This window comes from Hesperophylax consimilis, chromosome 16, assembly GCF_061612785.1.
Source record: "Hesperophylax consimilis isolate HC1 chromosome 16, BYU_Hcon_1.0, whole genome shotgun sequence".
Lineage (NCBI taxonomy): Eukaryota > Metazoa > Arthropoda > Insecta > Trichoptera > Limnephilidae > Hesperophylax > Hesperophylax consimilis.
Window position 1 is genome coordinate 21750411 of NC_142851.1, and position 22948 is coordinate 21773358.

The 22948-nt window shown below is 34.2% G+C and overlaps 1 protein-coding gene across 2 annotated transcripts; it reads left to right on the forward strand.

Moving 5' to 3' along the window:
* The first annotated feature begins 1992 nt into the window (after window positions 1–1992).
* On the forward strand, window positions 1993–21726 carry Rab1 (RAS oncogene family member Rab1). Of its 2 annotated transcripts, XM_089641038.1 has the most exons (5): window positions 1993–2197; window positions 8986–9250; window positions 11134–11265; window positions 17304–17529; window positions 19458–21726. In XM_089641038.1, the coding sequence occupies exons 1-4, from the start codon at window positions 2184–2186 to the stop codon at window positions 17502–17504; spliced, it is 612 nt and encodes a 203-aa protein (XP_089497164.1). In that variant the 5' UTR covers window positions 1993–2183; the 3' UTR covers window positions 17505–17529; window positions 19458–21726. The 2 variants fall into 2 exon arrangements, with proteins under 2 accessions (XP_089497164.1, XP_089497163.1); XM_089641037.1 differs by lacking the exon at window positions 1993–2197 and having other exon boundaries at window positions 8945–9250.
* Window positions 21727–22948: the final 1222 nt, after the last annotated feature.

Below are 22948 nucleotides of genomic sequence, written 5' to 3' on the forward strand. Positions count from 1 at the left end.
CCAAACCAAATAATTCTGAAGGAAAAAACGGTAGCACTTAATTGGACTGGGAATACACGATCTGCTTCAAGCAGTCGATATTAACAGCTCCAAGCATTCACTGCAAAGCGAACTGTAGTAGTTCTCACTGAAAACAACATTGCAAAACAACACAGCAGTACGTGAACCTATTTCTAAAATCGGCTGCTTGTAACAGTCAATGTATTCAGAGCCACAAGTTGAACAAACTAATTAATTAAATTAACAATTAAGCATTATTTATTTATTTATTAACCTTTCAATTATGTCTCTTTCCGGTCCCACGAGATTTTTTATTCCGGAAAGTGTGGAATTCGCCAAACATTCCACCATCGTTAATTTTATTGTTTGTCCAAAACTATTCGAATCCTTTCTATTTAAATCCATTTTGATTTTATTTCTATTCGTAATCATGGTTTTAGAAAGATATCACACATCAGATTTGCTTTGAGATTTTCGCGGCCAAAAATATTATGGTGATTTATTGTTGGGGTATTATGCCATGTTGCGCTACCTCCTTTTTAGTCAACGTTTCGGGCAGCGTGTCACACATCAGGGCAGATGTGTAATTGCGCTAAAGAAGGGGGAACGCAACACGGCACAAAACCCCAAAAATAAATCACGATTGATACCAAAAATTTGATTATTTTATTTGTTTGAAAATTGTTGTGAATTTTGGAACAGGGCAAAATAAAGAGAAACAACTTTCGCGAGTTAATCGAATTGACTGATATCCAATAAAAAATTATTCGTTTTGCAGGTTGGAAAAAATATTGATAATACGTGTAGTTGTAAATTTGTATAGTTGTAGTTGGTAAATTAATGAATTATTCAACTAATTGCGCGGAATTCTTTATTATCACGGCACGAAACGAACCTACATAACATAACCTACGGAAAAATGTGTTTGAGAATTTATGAATGTTCTTTGTGAATGAATTTACGGCACATTTGTTTTCATTAAAATATAAATAATTTATTGTGCACCATTCATGAAGTAATGACAAGTCTTTTTGCAAATCGGTTCAAACTTCTAATGATGTGATTTTAATGTACAACTTGAGGTCATCGGCAAACAGAAGATATTTTGATGTTTTTATTCTTAAAACTATGTTGTTGATAAAGATTAAAAAACAACAAAGGTCCAAGCTATTTCGTCCATTATTATTTTTAGGCTTATTTTATTTTAACTTTACCTGTACATATTTTAAAACTGTTATTTTTTGTGTATATTGTAGGTATCCTGCAGCTTGACCACTATGCAGGGACATTAGGGGCCTAGATTATTTTTATAATAAATGTAGAGTAGTTTAACCAAAAAATAATAATTTTGAATGCTTGTGAGAGCCTTGAAGAAGTAACCATCTGTTACTAATGGCGGTTAAGCGGTGGATAACTTCTAGGCCATTGATATTTTAACAAGACGTACTAAAAGTTTCCCAAAAACTATATCTGAATATACGAGTACCATACAGAAGATGTTCATTTATTTATTTTATATGTTTTCTGTAGGTAACACGAAGCACAGTAATAATAATCGTTCTTCCATAAAATTATATTTACTCCCCCGCTTTACTAATAGTTGCTATCGGTTGTTATCATAGACAGATACAATGATTTAGAAATCTAACAAAACACGCATATTTTCAAGAAGCGCGTTGATCGTTGTTTTAAATGTACAAAAAAGAGAAAAAACAAGCTTTTATAAATTTAACACAACAAGCCCCTAGTTTTTGCGAAGTTCTTGCCTATTGGTTTGATTATGGACGATGTTACTGGCCGCGTAGAAATGAACAACTACACTCGAAGCAACAAAATTTATCAATTTTGTGAGGCTCTTTGTAAAAGGATCTATTTAACATTGGTCAATGAAAAACTCTATTTGGAAATACCGAGTATTTTTTTACTCGGTATGCCCGGCAATTTGAGGAACAACTCGTACGGCGTAGATAGACATCCGTGACAGCAGCAAAAGTGCCTGCCAAGTGGCGCTACTGGCTGCTGGCTGCTGTTACGTCAATCTTCTCTGAGTGATCGGGAGGCGGCGGCCATATTTCTACTTATAATATTAGTAATTCTTGTGGTATTTTTAAAAGGCAAATCACTCCAACCTACCTCTTCTGAAGTATTGTTTTAAGTTTCATCAGTTCATTAGGAAATTGAAAATGAATCCAGAATAGTAAGTACAAATTACACTACGTTCTTTCAAACAAAAACAGGCTTGTCTTGTCATTTTTTTATTCTAGTCTGGTCGACTAATAACATATTACGCTTTGTACTGTCTTGATTACTAATATCTACGTTTACAATTATTCTATCACTACCAACTACGAATGTGTTATTTATTGACGTTTGATTGGCTTTATTACACGTTTTGTCAATCGCATTCTTTTGTGAGTCACGGTCCCCCATTCCATTTTATCAACACTAACGTGTCGTGTTGCTAAAGGATGCTTTACATATACTTACTTTTTACGATAAACTAGGTGAAACTGCTTCATTGCCGAAAACTATCGACAGGCCGCGATAGTAAACACACATTTCGACGAATCTTTGACATTTATTTGTTTTCTGAAGTTCTGATAATTCTTTGTGCCTAATTGCGTATCTAATTATTCTAAAAATATGTATATATGCCTTTCGTATAGCATGTAAAACCGCCCCATTATTTAAAATATCTTTTTATATCGGATTAGTGGAATATTGGTTACTTTGTAAATGTTCACAAAGAAAGGGATGTTTCCAGGATTTGTTTTTCTTCTCAGAATTGACAACACCTGAGTCACCACCTCGCAGTTGTAGTATTTTCTCTATTTTGAATAGTGTGATGAATCTTGCTAAAAATATTTCGTGATGGATGCACTTTGTTCCCTTTAGGTAGAAGCATTCCTTTGTTTTCTAATTAGGATTTGTCATACTAATGAGAATGTGAATTGTTTACACTCAGTCAAATTAAGGACTTGTCTTATCCATTTCATTACTTGGTTCATGTTTTTTTCTTTCTATGAATGAACATTGACACCTTAAAACAAAAGATTCTCTCGTGTAGGATTATTTTGATGTGGTCATACTATTGTAGTACAATAATTCATGTCAATTTTTTACAGGAAAACTTAAATGCTTGTACATTAATAGTATAATTCTGTACTAAATAGAGAAATAAAAGCTATATTTGCCACATTAAATCAGATTTCCCTTACCCAGACAGCAATCTTACCAAAATTGAATCTGTATACAAGAAATAGCAATTCACCCGTATAGTATACTTTCCCGTTATATTAAGCTATCTAACGAAGCGGAAAAATCTGTTTATAAATATCATTAAAAGCTCACTAACGGTGAACTCTAGTGTAATGAAATTTGCCCTCTCTTTCTGTATTGAATCCTCAGGTCAAAACATCTACTTCCAGCTCACAATGTCTTGTCAGTCGTTAGTTATCTCAAAAATAAAACACAACTCCGTACCCGCTTACTTCTAATATGCACAAAATATTACAAGAAACAACTATTTAAGTTGGACTGTAAAATATGCCTAGAAGTTCCATTTTTTTCAAAGTCAAAATTTCCTGTGTGTTGTTTGTAATTGTGAAATTGCCGAAAGGCTCTAATCCTAATAAGCACAAATTATTTAAATAACCCAAACTATGAGTCTAATAACCTACATATTTTGTGCATGATATTCCATCTCCCCTTCATAAATATTTGTTTCTTGTACTAATTAAGTTGAAACAAAGTGTAACTTTAATAATTTGGGCGTTTTAGCAGTAAACAGAGCACAGTAATTTTATCAAAGAAAAAAATAGAAACTCAAATGAAAATAAAATATTATGTTGATAAAAACAGTAGGCATTTTGTCTTTTAACTTTAATATCCTACAACTAGTGGAGGCATTTTGTCTTTTAACTTTAATAACCTACAACTAGTGGAGGCATTTTGCCTTCTAACTTTAATAACCTACAACTAGTGGAGGCATTTTGCCTTCTAACTTTAATAACCTACAACTAGTGGAGGCATTTTGTCTTCCAACTTTAATAGCCTGTAACTAGTGAAGATAAATATTTTCTCACTTATAAGCGAGTCATTAATATATATTTTTTCTTTTATTTGCAACATGTGTTGTGCATTTAATAGTTTATGTTATGCTATTTGCTGTAATGACATGTAATAAAATATAACCTTTTCTGTTTGGACTTATACGTGATACAAACTGATTAAAATTGATTGTTATGATCCTAAAATAGGTTCTTAGTTTGAGTTTGTAAAAAAACAATCCTAAAAAAACTATTTTTATATTATTATTTCAAACCATGGTGTGAAGATGCAATAGCTATTAAAATGCATCATTTTCAATTTCCTAAAACTAAAATACTTATTTCTCATTATTATCTAACTGATACAATGTGTTTTTAAAATAAAATGTGCGTATTAAACATGTACCTATTTTCTGTTTATTTAATGCATAGACTCATAAAAGGGCTAGTGAAAAAATAATTAACAATAATTTATATTTCAAATAAATTGCAATCTAATTTGTCTTCATGATTCCATTCCATACAACCGAACAATAAACCTTCTTGTTCTTTCATTTGATAATCTACTATGTACACAGTTTCAATAAACTTCTAATAAGCTTTGCAATAAATACTCACCGAATTATTGTTTGACAGTTTGTGAAAAAGGTATGTGTCGCTAAGAAGCTAACTACCCATAAACAATAATTTCTTGTATTGCAAACCATAGTTATTTGACTTCAATTAGTTAGTGGGCGTCGCTTTGAGTCACTGAAAAATTGCCAGCCCAGTTTGCCTATTAATGTCTAAAAACTGGCCAGATAATACCTACTTCTGATTCATGAATATTGTTTATTTAGGACGGGTTGTTTCGGAGAATTTGAACAATTCATCAAATTTCAACGTTCATTTCCAAGCTCTGTGAGAGATTTTTTCAAGTTCTGTTTTTATTTCAGTTTTGTCAAGCAACTAGCCTACAATTATATAGTAACAGAACTTGAATAGGACTTTCACAGAGCCCGAAAATGAACGTTGAAATTTGATGAATTGTTCAAATTCTCCGAAACAACCCGTCCTTAATAAGGAATTCCAGTAAACTTAAATATACTTGTATATATATGAATGTTCACCTTCTAACTTAAATGCCAGTATTTTTTTGCAAATGTCAATTTCATATTTAAAATGATTTTCGATGTTTGCATTTTTTAAAGTCCGCCAAAATGATCGAAATTTTATGGAGTACATGTGACGTCATACATACCTCTGTTTGGTCGGTTAACAGTAAGGTTAATCCGACTTGGGTCGGTATGAAATCAACATATCCCAATTTAAATGTTTAGCAATATCTCCAAAAAACATGAATTCTTTTGAGTTTGTATACCGTGGTGGTGACACGTATGCGAGTCTGTGCAGCCTAACTTTACACCAAATTGTCCACATTCTTAATGCATGCGGCCGACAAAACCGTGAGGTAGCGGAGTAAGTTCTGTCAGAACCCATTGTCTAATAACAATACTTTTTAAGACTCTATTGTTTTTTAAATGACGATTTATAAATTCAATGCATCATTAAACTTATATATTCAGAATTAGCGTTTGTTGATCTATATGAGTATATGTTTTTCAAGCCATAATGTTTTTTATTCTAGCTCCTTATTATTGTTTTTTTTACAATGGTTGAAGCCTTTTTTGTAAGATTCATTTAACTTTAACGATTAATCTTACGATACCTAGACCTTTCTTACCTTCGTTCGGCATGCAATGCCATAAATATAGCAAGAAACTAATTCTTCGGGTGTGAGAAAAAATCTCTACACTTAATGCGGCACTGTCCCTTGGAAGTGGTATTTTTTGTAGTGGGAGGATAGTGCAATCCCAGTCTGCCATATTACATGAAATAAAACAGGGAAACAATAAAATAAAGTAAAAAAAAATTATAAAAATGGAAATAAGATAAAACAAAGAGAAAAAAAAAAAAATTAGTCAGGTACCTAAATATAAAATTAAAATATAAATCAAAAATAAAATAGTCATATAAATAATTATATACTGTAAAATAAATCATTTTTACAAATATTTGACATTGTAAAAATGATTACAAACTGAATGGCGTTGAAATATCACCTTGGAAAAAATTTCAATTAAAAAATGTGAGAATTCTCACCTCATAGTCTAATGCGTAGATAACGGTCTTGCAGATATAATAGGAATAATAAAGATATCTTGAAAGACGGTGTTTTACATTAAGGTTTCATTTTTAATTATAAATTGTATAACACAGAGGTTTGAAATTTAAAAAAATAGCATCAGGAATAAGGCATATCCGTATATCAGTTAATTTTTAGCTCAGCTTGGTTGGAATGTCTAGCTTAGCACCGTAACAAAATCTGTATGTCAATCGTAAGCCTAGAGATCAGCAATATTAAACGTATTGTCTATGATTTTAATAGAGGAATGTGTTTCTTGTTTCTGTGTAAAACCAAACTACTGTCTACGTTTGCATATTTATCTATAATGTCTAATATCATTGTGAGAATGCGGATCTTTCAAAATGTCAACGCCAGCTGTTTATTTTTAGGTTTCAATCTTCGATCAGCATGGTGTTATATTACTAATTTTAAATAGTACTTGTTTTACTGGAGTCAGTGCACTATCCATGAAATTATGACGAGCAAACCGCTGAAAACAAACTGTCCTAACGTTGAAAAACCCCCTTATACCTTACCAGACTATTCATGAAATTACGACGAATAAACCGCTGAAAACAAACTGCCTGACATTGAAAAATCCTTAGCAGACTCTTTTAGATTGATTATAAATTAATACCATCAACATCCCACATCGCTCAATAAACATTATAATTTGACATGTTATTGCTAGTGCCTCGAGGTTTAAAAATGGAACTATTCTGCGTCTTATAAAGGCTTGAGTTATTTAGCCCATTTAAATTTGAGCGAGAAATATCATATATAGTGAGGATATGGGCTGACTGATGCCCGGGTCTAAGAAATCTTTAGTGTTTTTATTTTCTTGTTAGGAGAGATTATGATTTGTTGTGTATCACTCAAATACTTATGAATTTTTTGCTAAATTCATTTCCCTTTTTAATGATTATATTTATTCAACTAGGTACTTAGAGATTTAATTTATTTTAAATGACGTGTTCATATTGTAGTATGTACACTGGATAAATTGGCAATTGTTCAGACCGATGTCATCAATGAGTTCAGAAGGAGATCATGATGTTTTTTAACCAATTACTTCAACAACTGTTATTGTTATTGACTGAAAATATTTTATTCATATTAATTCAGTTGCACCATACATTACTTTCTCTTATAAATATAAATAACAGATTCACGCTTGTAGAAAAGTAAATGATAAAATTAAAACAGTGGGGGTTTTAAATATATTTCACTTTCCATCAAAACAATTTTGTTTACATGAATCGGCACTTTTTGTGTTTGTTCCTGGACAACAACTGTCGTAAGTCAAACCCATATTTTGTATGGATCAATCATTCGTTTGGTTCTGCCACTGAAGAGACATCCCTTGTAACCATAGACATTCAAACTAATACACAAGCCAATCAGTGTAAGGGGAACAAACTATTTGCGCGAGATGGCGTGACCTTCCCCACTTAAGGTGATTCGTCAATAAATGAATCTAACATTATACAGGCAATTCGCAGTGTAATATCACCATTCGGTCCTCGAAAATAATACCTGCTTACGAATTACTTACCCTTTTTACAATGGCGTGCAAATTGCTGGCTGCGTATAAACTTAACTACATATCCCAAACCAGGTAAATGAAAGTTTGGGCTTGTTTTAAAAAAAATTATTTTTATAATAATATTACGTATTTTCAAACATTATATGATAATTTGGACTTATCAAGCATCTTATTTTTGAGCTTATTATTGCACATAAATATTTAAAAAAAAATAGTACAGCCCCCTTGAGGTGATTTTTAGTAAAAACGGCGCTGTTTAAATCATCCATCTATTATTATTATTCTCAGTCGTTTTTGTTTCGCCAGTCTGGGATCTATTGCAGTTAGAAAATATTTAGTAAAGGTTGAAAGAAACAAATCTAAAGTAGACTTGGAGAGAGGTTGTACATGACATCACCGCTCTATTATCTTCTGTCTTTTTTGTTTTCGTACAAGATGTGTGAGAAGGAAGAGGATATTCGTCTACGACGAATGTACGATCTCTCTCTATAACTGTTATATCCCCATTAAACATACCGCTTGCATCGAGAGGAGGAAAAATAAATAAGTCATAGTAAATTTATTTGATAAGAGTGCCAATCCTGTAATCACAAATTATTTATAAGATTACTACTTTTGGTTAGTACTATTGTTCACATTCCCAGATAAAACATTGGGTTGAGATTATTAGTGATAAATGCTCGGAAGTTTGAACTAGCAACTAATATTTAAACATTGCATTCACCTTAAACAAATCGTTAACGGCTATTATATTATTCTGGACTTTCAGTCCTCTACGGACACATTTCACTCCTTTTTCTGGGCAGCTATTTTACATCCATTGTTCTAGATCTTTTTCCATTTTTCAACGTAACATTTTTTGAAGAAAAAGGCAAACATTCGGCTTATGAATAACCTGACATTATTTTAATTTTTCCTACTTCCATCATTATAAGCGGAAATTGTTGCTTGTGCAATGATACAGGACCATGTTAGCAAAGATATGACCCGCGAAGCCCAGGCGGGAGCTTGACTCTTTGGAGCACTCAGTTACTGACTCATCGAATTTTATCGTTCAGTATTTTCAGTGCATAAATTATTCGCTAATAAGTTATTTTTCCCCTTACATTTATAGACTTTCCTCAAACATTAATAGGTTTGCCGATTCTTGGCTGCTCTCAGCCCTCCACAGAATGACAAGTTGTCAACAAAAACCTAATGAGTTTTTCTTATTTATTCTCCAGCGACTACCTTTTCAAATTGCTGCTGATTGGAGACTCGGGCGTGGGCAAATCATGTCTGCTGCTCCGGTTTGCGGACGACACTTACACAGAGAGCTACATCAGCACCATCGGTGTGGACTTCAAAATTAGGACCATCGACCTGGATGGCAAGACCATCAAGCTCCAGATATGGGACACGGCTGGCCAGGAGAGGTTTAGAACCATCACCTCCTCCTACTACCGAGGGGCGCATGGGATCATTGTCGTATATGACTGCACAGATCAGGTAACTATCATTCAATCTCTTATGACGTGAGCCTTCTACTTAACAGAAAAACTGATGTCGCCATTTTACATCAGACCTTTTGACACTGGAATCCCAGACAGGTCAAGGATTCTGACACCGGGATATCTACCACTCTGGAACAAGGTGTAAATATGCTATTTATTGAAATCTACATATTAATAACCCATATAAATTTGATTAGTATATTTCTTATCCTCACCCGGGTTCTGAACCCATGTCCCCCGGGTCCAGAGTTAAGGAGCTTACCGCTTTGCCACATAGCTCGCCAGTGAAGTGTAACTTTATACTAATTCTATTTTTGGGAAAAACTGTTTTTTATTGTTTATTCATACTTATGATAAGCAGTCAATTTTTGATAGCTTATCAATTTTAGTGGCAATTTCTGTGTGCGAAAGGAAGAAAGGGATGAGTCAGAATAAACTTTGAACGAAATGAGTTCACTCAACCTTTTGTCCTTACAGATTTTTTTATTTATTTATTGAATTGTGCTATTTAAATTTCATAATTCCTATTGGTTATTTTTTAATTAATTATTTCCTTATTTTCAGAGATTAAGTTATCTTAATTGGCTTAATTATTCTTGCATCATAATTTATAGTTGCAAATAACAAATAATTAGTGTTGCAATCCATCGACAATCAGCGTTTTCTTTATTAGGAGCCAATAAGTTTCACCCGATCTGTAAGTGATTACATGTATTGTGTTATCTCTAAAGCAAAGTGACTCATCTCTTTGTTGTTGATATGGGCTAAGAAAATAGTCTGCTTTGGATGGGTGAAAAGCCCATAAATTAGCATAACTAGAGACATTTGACTGAAGCTTACTTCCAAAGTTGTACAAAGAGACTTTTTAAGAAGGTTATATCGATGGCCATCAGTATCCATTTCGTTCAGTTGTACTCTAGAAGCCTGAGGAAAATAAAGTCCTGAACCAAATTGCATATTATGTATACACGGTGTCCGGAAACTCGTAGTACAAGCGGGAAACTGGAGAATCTACACCACATGGGGAACCCAAATAAACATAAAGTTTTTTGATTTGAGCATTTTCACAAAAAAAAAATTTTTTCGGCTATTTTAGGGTTAAAGTTTTTTCTGGTGTTTAGGGTTGAACAACAGATGTTTTAACCCTGCAGAGCAGAAATATTTTATGATTACACCGGATTAAATGAAGGGTGATTTCAAAATAATGCTTCAAATCCGAGTTTCTTCATTTGTTTTACTTTCAAATAGTTTTAATTAGTTGGGTACTTTGATCTTCAGTAATAATTTATAAGAATTTTATTAAAAAAAAAAAAATCAACTTCTAACTCGATTTACTCGATAACGAAAGCTCAAATCAAAAAAAATATACTACAAAATCGACTCCAAATGTGATGTAGATTCACCAGTTTCCCGCTTGTACTACGAGTTTCCGGACACCCTGTATATTTATGTAAAGGTGCCACAGTTTGGTGGCACAGCGGTAGCGACGGAGGCATGTTTTCGCTCGCAGCAGTGGTTGATTTATAAATTTTACTTGTAAATGTTTTTTTTATTAAATGAAGGGTTTTGAAGTTTTTATCCATAAGATGAGTTTCTTATAACTTATGATTATTATATTAATAATATATTCGTTAACTTGATCAAATTTATAGGAGACAAGACAACTAGGTCAGCGATCACGTAACAACTGGAGTCTGCCGCTGACATTGTCGCGGTCTTCGGAAGTGACTAGCGCGTCAGTCTCGTCTATCGCTACTGAGTCTGTGCTGGGAACTCTTTCTCAACAATTACTTTGACAAGTTAAAAGCATTCTATCTACGATTCCTTGAAAATGTTGCATGATCAATATATTTATTTTTTGTTTTCTTTCTCTTTCAGGAATCCTTTGGAAATGTGAAACAATGGTTAGAAGAAATCGACCGTTATGCGTGTGATGGAGTCAATAAACTTCTCGTAGGAAACAAAAATGATCTCACCACGAGAAAAGTTGTCGACTACACCACAGCCAAGGTAAACATTTATTTTCTCTGATTTACTTCTACTTGAAGATATACATATAATCAATTAAATGCCCGATATTACAGGTTTAAAAAAAATATTTACTTACATGTTTAGAATGTATTTTTTTTTTTTTTTTTTATATTTACTCCACACAGGAGTCCCTGAAGAAAATAATTTCCCTCAGGGCCTGTGTCATCTTTATGGATGCTGTGTGGAGGGTCTTTTTGTGGAGAGGAAGGAGTGAACATGGGTCTTGAAGAGTCCCATGTTGTAGGAGGGAGGAAACACAGAGGCCGGCAGTTCGTTCCACAGCCGAGCTGTTGAACTTAAGAACGAATCGTAGAAGCGACCCGTTCTCATGTGACAAGTGTCAACTGTGTACAAATGTTGGGCGCGCGTTTGGCGTGTATCCCGACTACGCACCGGTGCCGAAGGGATCAATGACGCTAGTTCTTCAGAGCATCTTCCATTGTAATACCGATAGAACAAGGACAGCATACCTACCTGACGCCTGTGCTCTAAAGATTGCAGTCCGTTTGTTAAGATTGGGGAATCTATCAAACGGACCGCCCGTTTCTGCACAGAGTCAAGGGTTTTTTTCAGGTATTTTGGGGCTCCAGACCAGAGATGGCTGCCAAATTCGACAGTAGGGCGCACTTGCGATTTGTACAGGGTGAGCAGTTGTGTACTATTAAAGTATCTGCGGGCCCTGTACAGTACGCCCAGCTTCTGAGAGGCCAACTTTACTCTAGCTTCGATGGAGCCCTCGTACCTGAGCTGGTCACTTATAGTTACACCAAGCATATCAATGGAAGGCCTGTTCGGAAGATTGCTTCCGTTGAAGGAGACTAGATTATCATTTGGATCCCTTTTAGACGTAATCAGACAGGATTGGGTCTTTGAAACATTAAATTCGACGAGATTATTTTTACCCCAGGAGGAAATACTCTCGAGATAACCGTCCATTCTCTGCTTCAAAGCCCTCCGAGCCGTTGGAGTTTGTGTGCCCTTTGGGGGCTTGTCAAACAAAAAGCTATCATGAACTGTACTGTCATCCGCGTAACAATGAATCGGTGCACATGTCAAAAGGTCATTGATGTGCAACAAAAACAAAGTTGGAGACAGAACCGATCCCTGTGGGACGCCAGCATTTATGGAGTGCGAGGAAGAGGTGAAACCGTCAGCAACCGCCTGAATCGACCTATCCCTTAAAAAGTCAGCAATCCACGTACACAGGGATGCGGGAAGTCCGTAAGAATGCAATTTGTTGACAAGTCCTCGGTGCCAGACCCGGTCAAAGGCCTTGGATATGTCTAGTGCGACCGTTTGGGTCTCACCGTGACGTTCCAGGCACCGCCCCCAAACATGCGTCACATACGCGAGAAGATCACCGCACGAGCGGTTCCGCCGGAATCCGTATTGACGGTCGTTGATAATTTTGTTCTTCTCGAGGTATGTGAGCAGTTTGTCGTTGATCACACGTTCCATCACTTTGGACAGAACTGATGTGATCGCTATGGGGCGGTAGTTGGCCGGGTTGGAGCGGTCACCTTTCTTGGGAATAGGGTGAATTACCGCTTTAAATTAATTAAATTGCGTATGTTAACTGTACCAAGTATAATTTTTTTTTTTTTAATAATATAAAACAGTAAAACTACATTGATTCGAAGGTATTATCATTTTTGAATTAATTCCTCAATTTTTATTTTCATTACCATAATCAAATAATGTTTGGATGGTTCCTAACCTCTATGGGCTGGAGCCCTGCAATTGCAGTGTCGACCTTATAGATTCATTTTTCTTTTGGGTATTACTTCTACTAGGTTTGTTAAAGACGAAAATCAAAATGTCACTTTAGCAAGTATGGTATTTTCTGCACGTTGGCTTTAACAAAAATGTATTTTTATTAAGTTCTGTTTTATTTATGTAAGTTCTGTTTTATTTCAGTTCTGTCAAGCCATTAGCCTATAATGATATAATAACAGAACTTGAATAGCTCTAATCTCAGATCTAATCAGCTCTAATCTAAGCTCAGAAGTTGAATAACTCATCACAGAACACGAAAACTAACGTTGAAATTTGATGAATTGTTCAAATTCTCTGAAACAACCCGTCCTTAGAGTTAACCAGTGTGACTTATTCAAAGGAAGGTCAATTATTGTACTTGAATTACGACTTATTCTTATTCTAATTATGCTCTTCCCATACATCGTCTTTTATAACCTTTTGCGATGGAATCTGTTATACCTTACTATCATTTGGGTCCACGGGATAATGAGTAATGATAATAGAAACGGGCAACGGATTCACGCACAAACTGTCAACAGAATGTGACTTCTGTAGTAATAATTAAAAATAACTAATTTAGGTATTACACGTACACTGGAGTGGTGTGGTTTAATCAACTAACGACAGAGATGAGGTTAGAACCGGACTATAATAAATTCAAAAATAAAATAAACTTCACTACCTTAAATAATTTAGCTAATTAGAATGACGATAACATTTTATTTTATTTTATTTTATTTTATTTGGAAAACCAACAGTTATAATAATTACAAAGTATGGTGTATTAAGTGTTAATTATTTAACCAATAATAGGTTTTCACTTAAGTCATAACATCTCATATTACTTTATACAGGGTGTCCGGAAACTCGTAGTACAAGCGGGAAACTGGTGAATCTACATCACATTTGGAGTCGATTTTGTAGTATATTTTTTTTTGATTTGAGCTTTCGTTATCGAGTTAGAAGTTGATTTTTTTTTTTTTTTTTTTTTTTTTAAATTTTTTTTTTTTTTAATTTTTTTTTTTTTTAATCAAATTCTTATACATTATTACTGAAGATCAAAGTACCCAACTAATTAAAACTATTTGAAAGTAAAACAAATGAAGAAACTCGGATTTGAAGCATTATTTTGAAATCACCCTTCATTTAACCTGTCCGGTGGTGAGTTTCTGGAAAGAAAACGGTCCCGCTGGAGGGAGTTTTTTCAACAATCAAAATATAGAAAAAAATAAATGCCACTTCGTAGAGTATTACATAATAATAAAAAAATCCTTAGAAACTAGCACGAAAAAACAAATACTAAGCTATTTAGAAGGAAAAAATAAAAACAATTTTGCAGAAATCGCCAACCATCGAAATCGCAGCAGATTTTTGTTTTTACTTAATAAAAATCAGATTCACTTACCACAATTTTCATGATGCCAAGGGGGGAAGAAAAACTTTTTTCACACACTTACATATACGTATTATTATTTACACTTATACTATTGTATTTTCATTATAAAAATTCAACATAGGTACACAATGTATATGCAGTCAATAATTACGATAACAAAAACACTAATTATAATGTACACTTTCTTAGGAATAAAATTGTCTTCACTAACTTATACTGCTTTTTCGTATGGTAGTCTTCGAAACATGGATATACGCAAAATGCAAGATTGCAGTCGGTGCACATATATTTCGTGTCACTTCTTTTTTGAGCTCGAACTGCTGTATGTCTACACACATGGCGTTGTCGTTGAGTTCGCTTTCCTTGGGCTGCAGTTTCTGGTACAAGACGGAGAAAATGTTTTCCTAAAAGGCGAGTTGGTTGATCCACTACTCTCCTTCCTCCAGATGATGCCGGCCTTGGCGTGTGATATTTTTCGATCATTTGAGACACTAAGTTTTCCCGGAATTCGTTGAATGATAAAACTTTTTGCGTTTTCAAACGATGCAAAAAGAAAACATTTAGTGTTCCAATGTCTATCAATCTGAAGAAAATTTTCTTATACCATTTTAGAGACTTCCTGAAATTGCTTGCGAAGCCCAATATGCGGTCCACTTTGTCAACAGCTCCCGTGGGGAAGTCAATTTTATCAGTAACAATTAATGCATCTGTATGTACGTTACTAAGCATAAGTACATCCCTTTTATCGTTCCATTTCAGCGCCATGAGATTGTTCGAATTCAAAGACTTCATTTCAGTTAGTTGAATCGAATTCATGAATAATGGGCGTAAACTTACCCTGATCCCATTTACGATGATCAACTTTTCTCTTTTTGGATGAACAACTAGGGAGAGTTTCATCCTCATCAGATGTATCAGATTCGTCGGATGAGCTATCCGAATGTATTGGCAAATCATGAAGATCCTCGTAAACATCTTCATCTTCACTTTCGATTAAAATATCAGCAATGTCTTGTTCATTCAAAGGGTTAACCATTTTTTATAAAAGTAAAATATTTAAATTGAACAAGTTATCAATACGAATCACAAGGTCAAATCACAGTAAAACACTGTCCAAATTATTAATAACCTAAAATAATAAAATGTCAATGACAATAACAGTATAACGAATAATATTTCAAATAGTTCACAGCACTCAGATTTACTATTGAATTTTGTTCAAACTGTCAAAAACTGTATTCAAACTGAAAACAAACACTGTCGGTACAATATACCTATGTAATAAATATTCACATCCAAACACGTGAGGTAATTTTTAATGCAAGATGATTAGGTTATTCAGTGTAAAAACAAACAAAAACCACAAATTTCACTTCACAAAAGACGTCGCTCGCAATAAAAATGTTGTTAACCCCCAACTACCAGACTGTGACGTCACGGAATATTTTAATTGTGAATAACTCCGTTGGTAATGTACCTAAATCGCTAAAAACTTTTGCAAGTTATGACAAATTGTCCCTAGATGGCAGTAACTATCAGTTTTCCGGAAGAAATTCAATAATTAATTAATTTTAGGGGCAACCGTACGGGTACGGTCATACTCCTTACGAGGAATTTTTTTCTCACCGTACCTGTACGGTCATACCACCGGACAGGTTAATCCGGTGTAATCATAAAATATTTCTGCTCTGCAGGGTTAAAACATCTGTTGTTCAACCCTAAACAACCAGAAAAAACTTTAACCCTAAAATAGCCGAAAAATATTTTTTTTGGTTTTTTTTTTTTTTTGTGAAAATACTCAAATCAAAAAACCTTATGTTTATTTGGGTTCCCCATGTGGTGTAGATTCTCCAGTTTCCCGCTTGTGCTACGAGTTTCCGGACACCGTGTATATTATTATATAAAAAAACAAAAATCTCTTCACTTCTTTTGTGATTCTTTTTTTTTCTTCTATTTACATAATATTATGTATGTTAAGTTTTTGAGTTTTTGACTCTTGTAAAGGAAAAAATGTTAACTTTTATTTGTAATATGTTCTTACTATGTAAATTTAAATAAAATAAAAATAAATAAAAAAGGTTGTGACTCCATTTGTCGGTAACTCCGGTTCAATGAAATCTGGAACTTTTGTTTTAAATTTAATTGTCATTTTCAAAATTAAAAGTGTTTGTTTGGAGAATTCAAACGAGCAATAAAACACCTATTACTTTTTTTATTGCCATTTTCAAAAATTTAATTTTCACTTGTCGAGAATTCAGACCATCTGTGATTTTTCGCAGGTCTTCCGTGAAATACAAGCCCTACACAATAAACGAGCACTTGCTACGATTTTCTTACACTTTATGTGTTATTGTCAAGAGTTCTATTGATCAGATAAAGCTCAATCTGGTGTGCCTGCCTTGTGCTGACTGGTACCTGGTCGCATAACAACTTCAGCCCTTTCCCACTGAATAAATTTAATAATTCATTAGGCCATTTCTCCAACTCTGCGTCAGCCCTTACTCATTCGCATTCATATTATGTACGTCCCATATTCTCTTCTGTTATTCTGAATCTTGAGATGACCTGACTCAAGTATTTGATTAATTTTATTGTGCCATCTCTTCCTTGGGCCATTAACTTCTCCATCTACATTTTCCTTACACTCCTTTCTTTGTTCATTCACTCTTCATGCCCAAACATCTAAGCGTCTCTTTCTTAATGTTAACATTACATTTACATTAGCCTTGAATTCTTTCATACAAAGTTTTACCATACATACTCTTCAGAGAACTTCTTTCTACATCATTCAGACTACTTTCATCCTTCCTCTGACATTTCCATTTCTGAATAAACTTAACAAACTGACATTGTTAATTTGCAGGAGTATGCAGAGCAGCTGGGGATCCCATTCCTGGAGACGTCGGCCAAGAACGCTACCAACGTGGAGCAGGCCTTCATGACCATGGCGGCCGAGATAATGCAGCGCGTGGGCCCGCCCTCGTCGCAGTCCCAGGACGCACAGGCTCGGGTCAAGATCGACCAGGGCCGGCCCGTGGACACGGGGAACAAGGGCTGCTGCTGAGCAACGCTCGCCTAAACTCTCAAATGTAAGTGAGTGTGTATGTTACAGAACATGATAAAATAATAAGTAGTTAGGTTTTTTTCCCTTCACTTTTTCTTCAATGTTATGTCATGAAACCTTACAATACACATGTTACATAAATTATACACCTAATCATTGTACATGAGTTTTAACAATACAAACAATTAAAAGGAAAATAATGTTAGCAATCAAGAATATATTTTAAAGTTATATAGCCTAATGTGACTCTTTAACCTGTCAAGCATGAATCTAAAAACCCTGGACGGAGCTATTCGAGAACAATTTGAAGTCGCAAGGTGAAAGGAAAGATGTATGAACCTACTTAAATCTTTTAATGACTTGTCATGTCATACAAGATGGCTGCCAGGCAATTTCCCCTCACCCTAGATTTAGCTTCAATGCCATTCTTACAAAATGGCTTTTTAGGTCCATGCTGTCAACTGTGTTTGGGTCTCCTCCGGTGAGCATTCTACAATTTTATTTTATATGCGATTTTAACCTTTATGTATAAAGAACAAGGTCAGAATCACTTGCGCTAATAACAGTTTCGAAATTACTCAATTTTCTCAAGAAGACGAAAAAAAGCCGTACGAAGAAACCCAAATAAAAACAGATTTACATAATAAAACGGAAGTAAACATGTTTTTATTTATAGTATAAGTAATGTGTTTTGATAAATATAATAAATTTATATTTAATTATCTTTAAATTTCATTTTATGTACTGTTACATGTTATTACTAATATTGTTTCATATTTAGTTTATCAGTTTTACACTACGCTTTAAAAAAATTTTGAATGATTTTCGCTAGCTCATAAGGTATTTTATATTCTTATCTTCTATACAAAAGTAAGCAGTGAAACATCTTTTGGCGCGCCTAGGGGAGTAAAACCAACTATTGCATAGCAAGCAAGGCGAGAAGGGATGACGCTCTTGTATGGAACGAAGCTTCAGCCTTGTGACTCGTTATCTCTTTCCACCCGGCCGCTAAAGCTCTCTGCGGTATATTTGCTTCTATTCTCACTAAAATTGGCAATGGATCTATTATTCTAAATGATAAAGAATTTTTAATTTGTAATATATTTTAACTAGGTGACGTGTACCTGGCGTTGCTCAGGGACTTATAAATGGTTAGGGGTAAAATTTTGAGGTTTTGACGCTTTTTAAAATATATATAATTCCATAGTACATTATTTTGATGTATCTCATAATGTTAAGCCAGTGTAAGCAATGTAAGCTCCGGAAAATATTTTTTTATGACTTCGTTACAAAACATCAACCTTTCTCGACTTTCTATAAATATTAATATGCATGTATTTTATATATAAACCTTCCGGAGTAAATTCTCTAAATGATAGTGAAAACTTATCAATCCGTTGCGAAGTTTAGAAGAACTAAGCGCACAAACATACAGATAAGGATAGCTAACCTCAAAAAACACATCTGCCCTGATGATGGACACTGCAATGCTGTCCGAAACGTTGGCTAAAGAAGGAGTTAGCGCAACACGGCATAACACCCCAAAAACAAATAACAACAATATTAAGACTTGTTTACTTTCATTTTTACGCTTCAATGAAAATTAATTTTGATGTTTCACATCTGCCAGGCGTCATAATGGCTATTTTTTGTTTGTTTGAGAGAGCAACTGTAGTTAGTTATTCTGGTAAACAGAAAACAATCGCAAAAAAATACAGTTTTTATTCTATTTATATTTGAGCGCGGTTCTAAATTCTCTTCCCACAGTCTACAGGTTAAACCTTCAATACCTGAAATAGGTATAATTTAGCAGAGCTGCATATCTTGAGTCACAAGCTATGCTGGGCCAGCTCGTCGGTACTGTCATGTAGTTACTCCCGGCGATAGTGTTTGGGGCTGTCAATCAATTAATGTATTATTTTAAATGAAGTGGTGTTTGTCTGTCTGTTGCAGCGATATGGACACAATGGAAACCTAAGCATTACACAGAGGGTTTCCTCGGGCATGTTGGATCATCAGCGGTCTTAGGAAATACAACATGGCTAGTTTATTTAATTACAATCTGGTGTAGAATGTTAATTTGATTTGTGTACAGTAGGTTTAATGACTATTATTCATACATAATAGATAATTGAATAACATATATACTTTTTGTAATCATTCCGTTTTCTGGTTCATGTGTTCTTTTTAATCTATTTTTTTATAATTCAATCCAAGCTATAATAAAATTATGCGGCGTTGAAATCTGTTTGATAATGTAAAACGGACGAACTTTGTGTAAATCCGTTATGTATACTCCTTGGAGAGTATTTTAGAAGGCAAAGAATCCATAGAGTTTTCATTAATATGTCTTCAATGCTCTTGTATTTGGTTTTATATGTGTCACTTGAAAGTGTCCGCTTAGAATAAATTCATCAATTGATCTTTTAAACATCGCCATCAATACTTAAACATTTTATACTCTTTTTATTTGCATCTGATGCTACTAGTATAGAGCGCCGCTTTGCATAAGTATTTCCATCGCCTTCATTTCTTTGAAAGATCAATTGATAGGGAATTTAGAAAACAAACAAGAAAACATGTATATTTGTATTTGATAAAACAAGTGAAGGGACATCTGAAACAGAGTTTTAATTGGTTAAGATTGATTATCTGCTAATAATATAATTTGATGTATGCCAGATTCTATCTGATGGTGATTTTATTTAATACTTATTGGTGTACCGCAATATAAATGGCTTCTGTGTCCAATACTTTTCTTTTTATCAAACTTCTAACATTGATTGTATGTGTTGCTTTGTCTTGTAAAAAGCCGCAATTCTAATTGATTAATATTACCAAATAGATCAGCCTAAAGTTATGAATAAAGTAATATAGTCCGTGCCTCTAGGTATATTTATTTTATATTGATATTGTGGACGTTTCGGTAATCTGCGCAGTTACTTCGTGTCCGGTATCTTAATATGTAATTGCAAAAGGTTTAACTCTCGTTTAAGCTGGCTGACGTCAGCTCCTACGCATAAGCAAGCTTCCCACGCTGGGCTTTTCTGGACTTATTTTAAGTGCTGAATAAGATGGAAATAACCATATCTTTTGTAATGCACACTATTGTTGATTTTTTAATAAAATAATAATAATTGGAAAGCATGGCTTTTATTCCGAGAATAATGAGAAAAGTTTGGGCACTCGAGCAGTTTTAGAAAACAACTAAACTTCCGTTCGATCTGACAAAATGGCAACTATTGGTCTATAATGTTTTGTCAGATCTACTAGAGTTTTGTTGTTTTCCATGACGAATCTGCAAATAAGTCGGATACCACCGCAAACCGTAATTTGTATATCTGTGAATGAAGGTATTCCGTATCTTCACTCGCAATATTACCAAATAATTAGGTAATGAGCGTCTGCACTGTAATGTAGATTAAGTATGTCTAATTATGTTTTGTAAAATAAACACTGGAAGCTTGTAGTATACTTTCTTTCATGATTCACCGGTTCTCCTTTGTTCGTTGGGACTGCTCTATCCGCCTGCGATCGCCACCAAAGGTTGCTAATAATTAATTATGCTGGGAAGATACCGTCCCAAGTTCTACAAATCAATTCACTAGAAGTAATAAATAATATAAGTTTCACTTCATATCCATTATCATTGTTTAATAATTAAGGTGGTTTGGACTCCTAGTCATCTCGTATCTTGGAGATATGTAATTGTTATCTTTACTTCAAATAACGAATACTTGTTGAACAATTTTCTTATAGAAAGCACAACTTTACAACAGGCCTTCATTTCTGCTGCTGTTCTATTTTATTTGGAGACTGATTCATTTTACGCATGCCATGAATGTTATCTTTTTTTGTTGTAATGTTGCCAGGGTGACTCACAATGATTACTTACGTTTATATTTTTAAAAGTAGACGACTAATGGATCGTTGCAAAATAATGGTCTCCAAATATCAAAAACTACATGTTAGAAGGAAACCGAGTTATTACTTCAAAGAGCGTCTACGCAAGTCCTTAAGTTATTTTATTCAAGCAGTGTTAGCTTAAGCTAAACACAATAGTTTTCTTATACCACACCTTGAAAAAAAATTGAAAAATAATATATACTTTTACAGGTATACTACAAATATGAAGTAGTATACGACACATTTATTCTAATATCTTTTATTATGGAACTGAACTAATGACTTGTCAAATAAAGAGTCTTGGATGTGTTTCATATCTCGCTTGTTTTATTCACAGCATTATCCCCTTAAAAAATATAGTACCTCTCATTATCGAACTAGACTCCCGACTGTCTGAAGTCAGTAGGACGACGGCATCCCCAATTGGGGTATGTAGTGAGGCTGTAGGGAGTGGGAAAAGAAAGGAGATGGGAAAGAGTAATGTTGGTAAGTAACTGGCTATTCAGATTGGGTCACTAAACACAGATAGCCATTTCAATTCTAAATGGTGGTCTTTCATCAAGGCGATGCTTCGAGTATCCTTCACTCCAGATGGATGTGGTGCAATTATACTATTTACATAATTATTTTATTAGATAATACCTGTGTGAATTAACACTGAATAGGCAAACCGATAGAAGTGTGTGTGCCTGAAGTAGGTTCAATTTTTACCTAATAAGGAAGTTGAGTGAAAAATATTTTGACTTATAAAAAATATGTTCATGTAGATCAAAAAATATCGATTCTAAATATATAAATATATTTCTATATTATTATTCTTAGAATTAGTTAAACGTTCTTGAAAAAGCATTCAATAGCAATAGACTGTATACGCTCCACGATTGGTCGAAAGAATTCTGACGTCACATGTGTCGTGACTTGTACGTACAACGGATCACCTATGGTGCATCTCTTTCTATTACATGAGAGATGGTCGGTTTAGATGAGAGAGGTGTATAGGCCAAAGGTTTATTTGGGTTTGTCAAATATATGTACGTATTTGTTGTTATTATTATATGAAATGGATTTCTAAAGATACATATTCGTATAGTGCTTTATAATAATATGTTGTTTATTGCATAACTTAGAAGTTTTTATTATTATACATGTCACATAGCATGTGATACACTTCAGGCCGCCGGCTGCCCAGAAAAGTCTCGCAGTGAACTGGGCTGTAAACCGTTATTTTACTTTTGGTCTTTACTTTTCTGCGCGGTGGTCCTGAATTCGCGCGGGGAACGTCAACAAGTAGCGACGGCAATACCGTACAAGTACCGTACCGGGCGGGAAAAGCAAATATTCTAACTTAAAATATTAATTTAACTATGAAATCTTAATCAATTTTCTTTTTTTTTAATAACATCTATTCTAATAGACGGTTAACATTGGTAAAAAAAATACTGGAATTCCTTGTTGAAGAATTAAAAAATTTTCCATACAAAATGCTTAAGCGACGTGGTTTTCACAGTTCGAATGACGTCACACCACACCCTGCCTCT

Excerpts from the sequence above, each read along its gene's own strand:
- Rab1 (XM_089641037.1), top strand. The coding sequence starts at position 8,960 with ATGAGTTTTTCTTATTTATTCTCCAGCGACTACCTTTTCAAATTGCTG. Across the intron at positions 9,251-11,133 it reads TATATGACTGCACAGATCAG|GAATCCTTTGGAAATGTGAA; the intron begins GTAACTATCATT and ends TTTCTCTTTCAG. Across the intron at positions 11,266-17,303 it reads TCGACTACACCACAGCCAAG|GAGTATGCAGAGCAGCTGGG; the intron begins GTAAACATTTAT and ends GTTAATTTGCAG.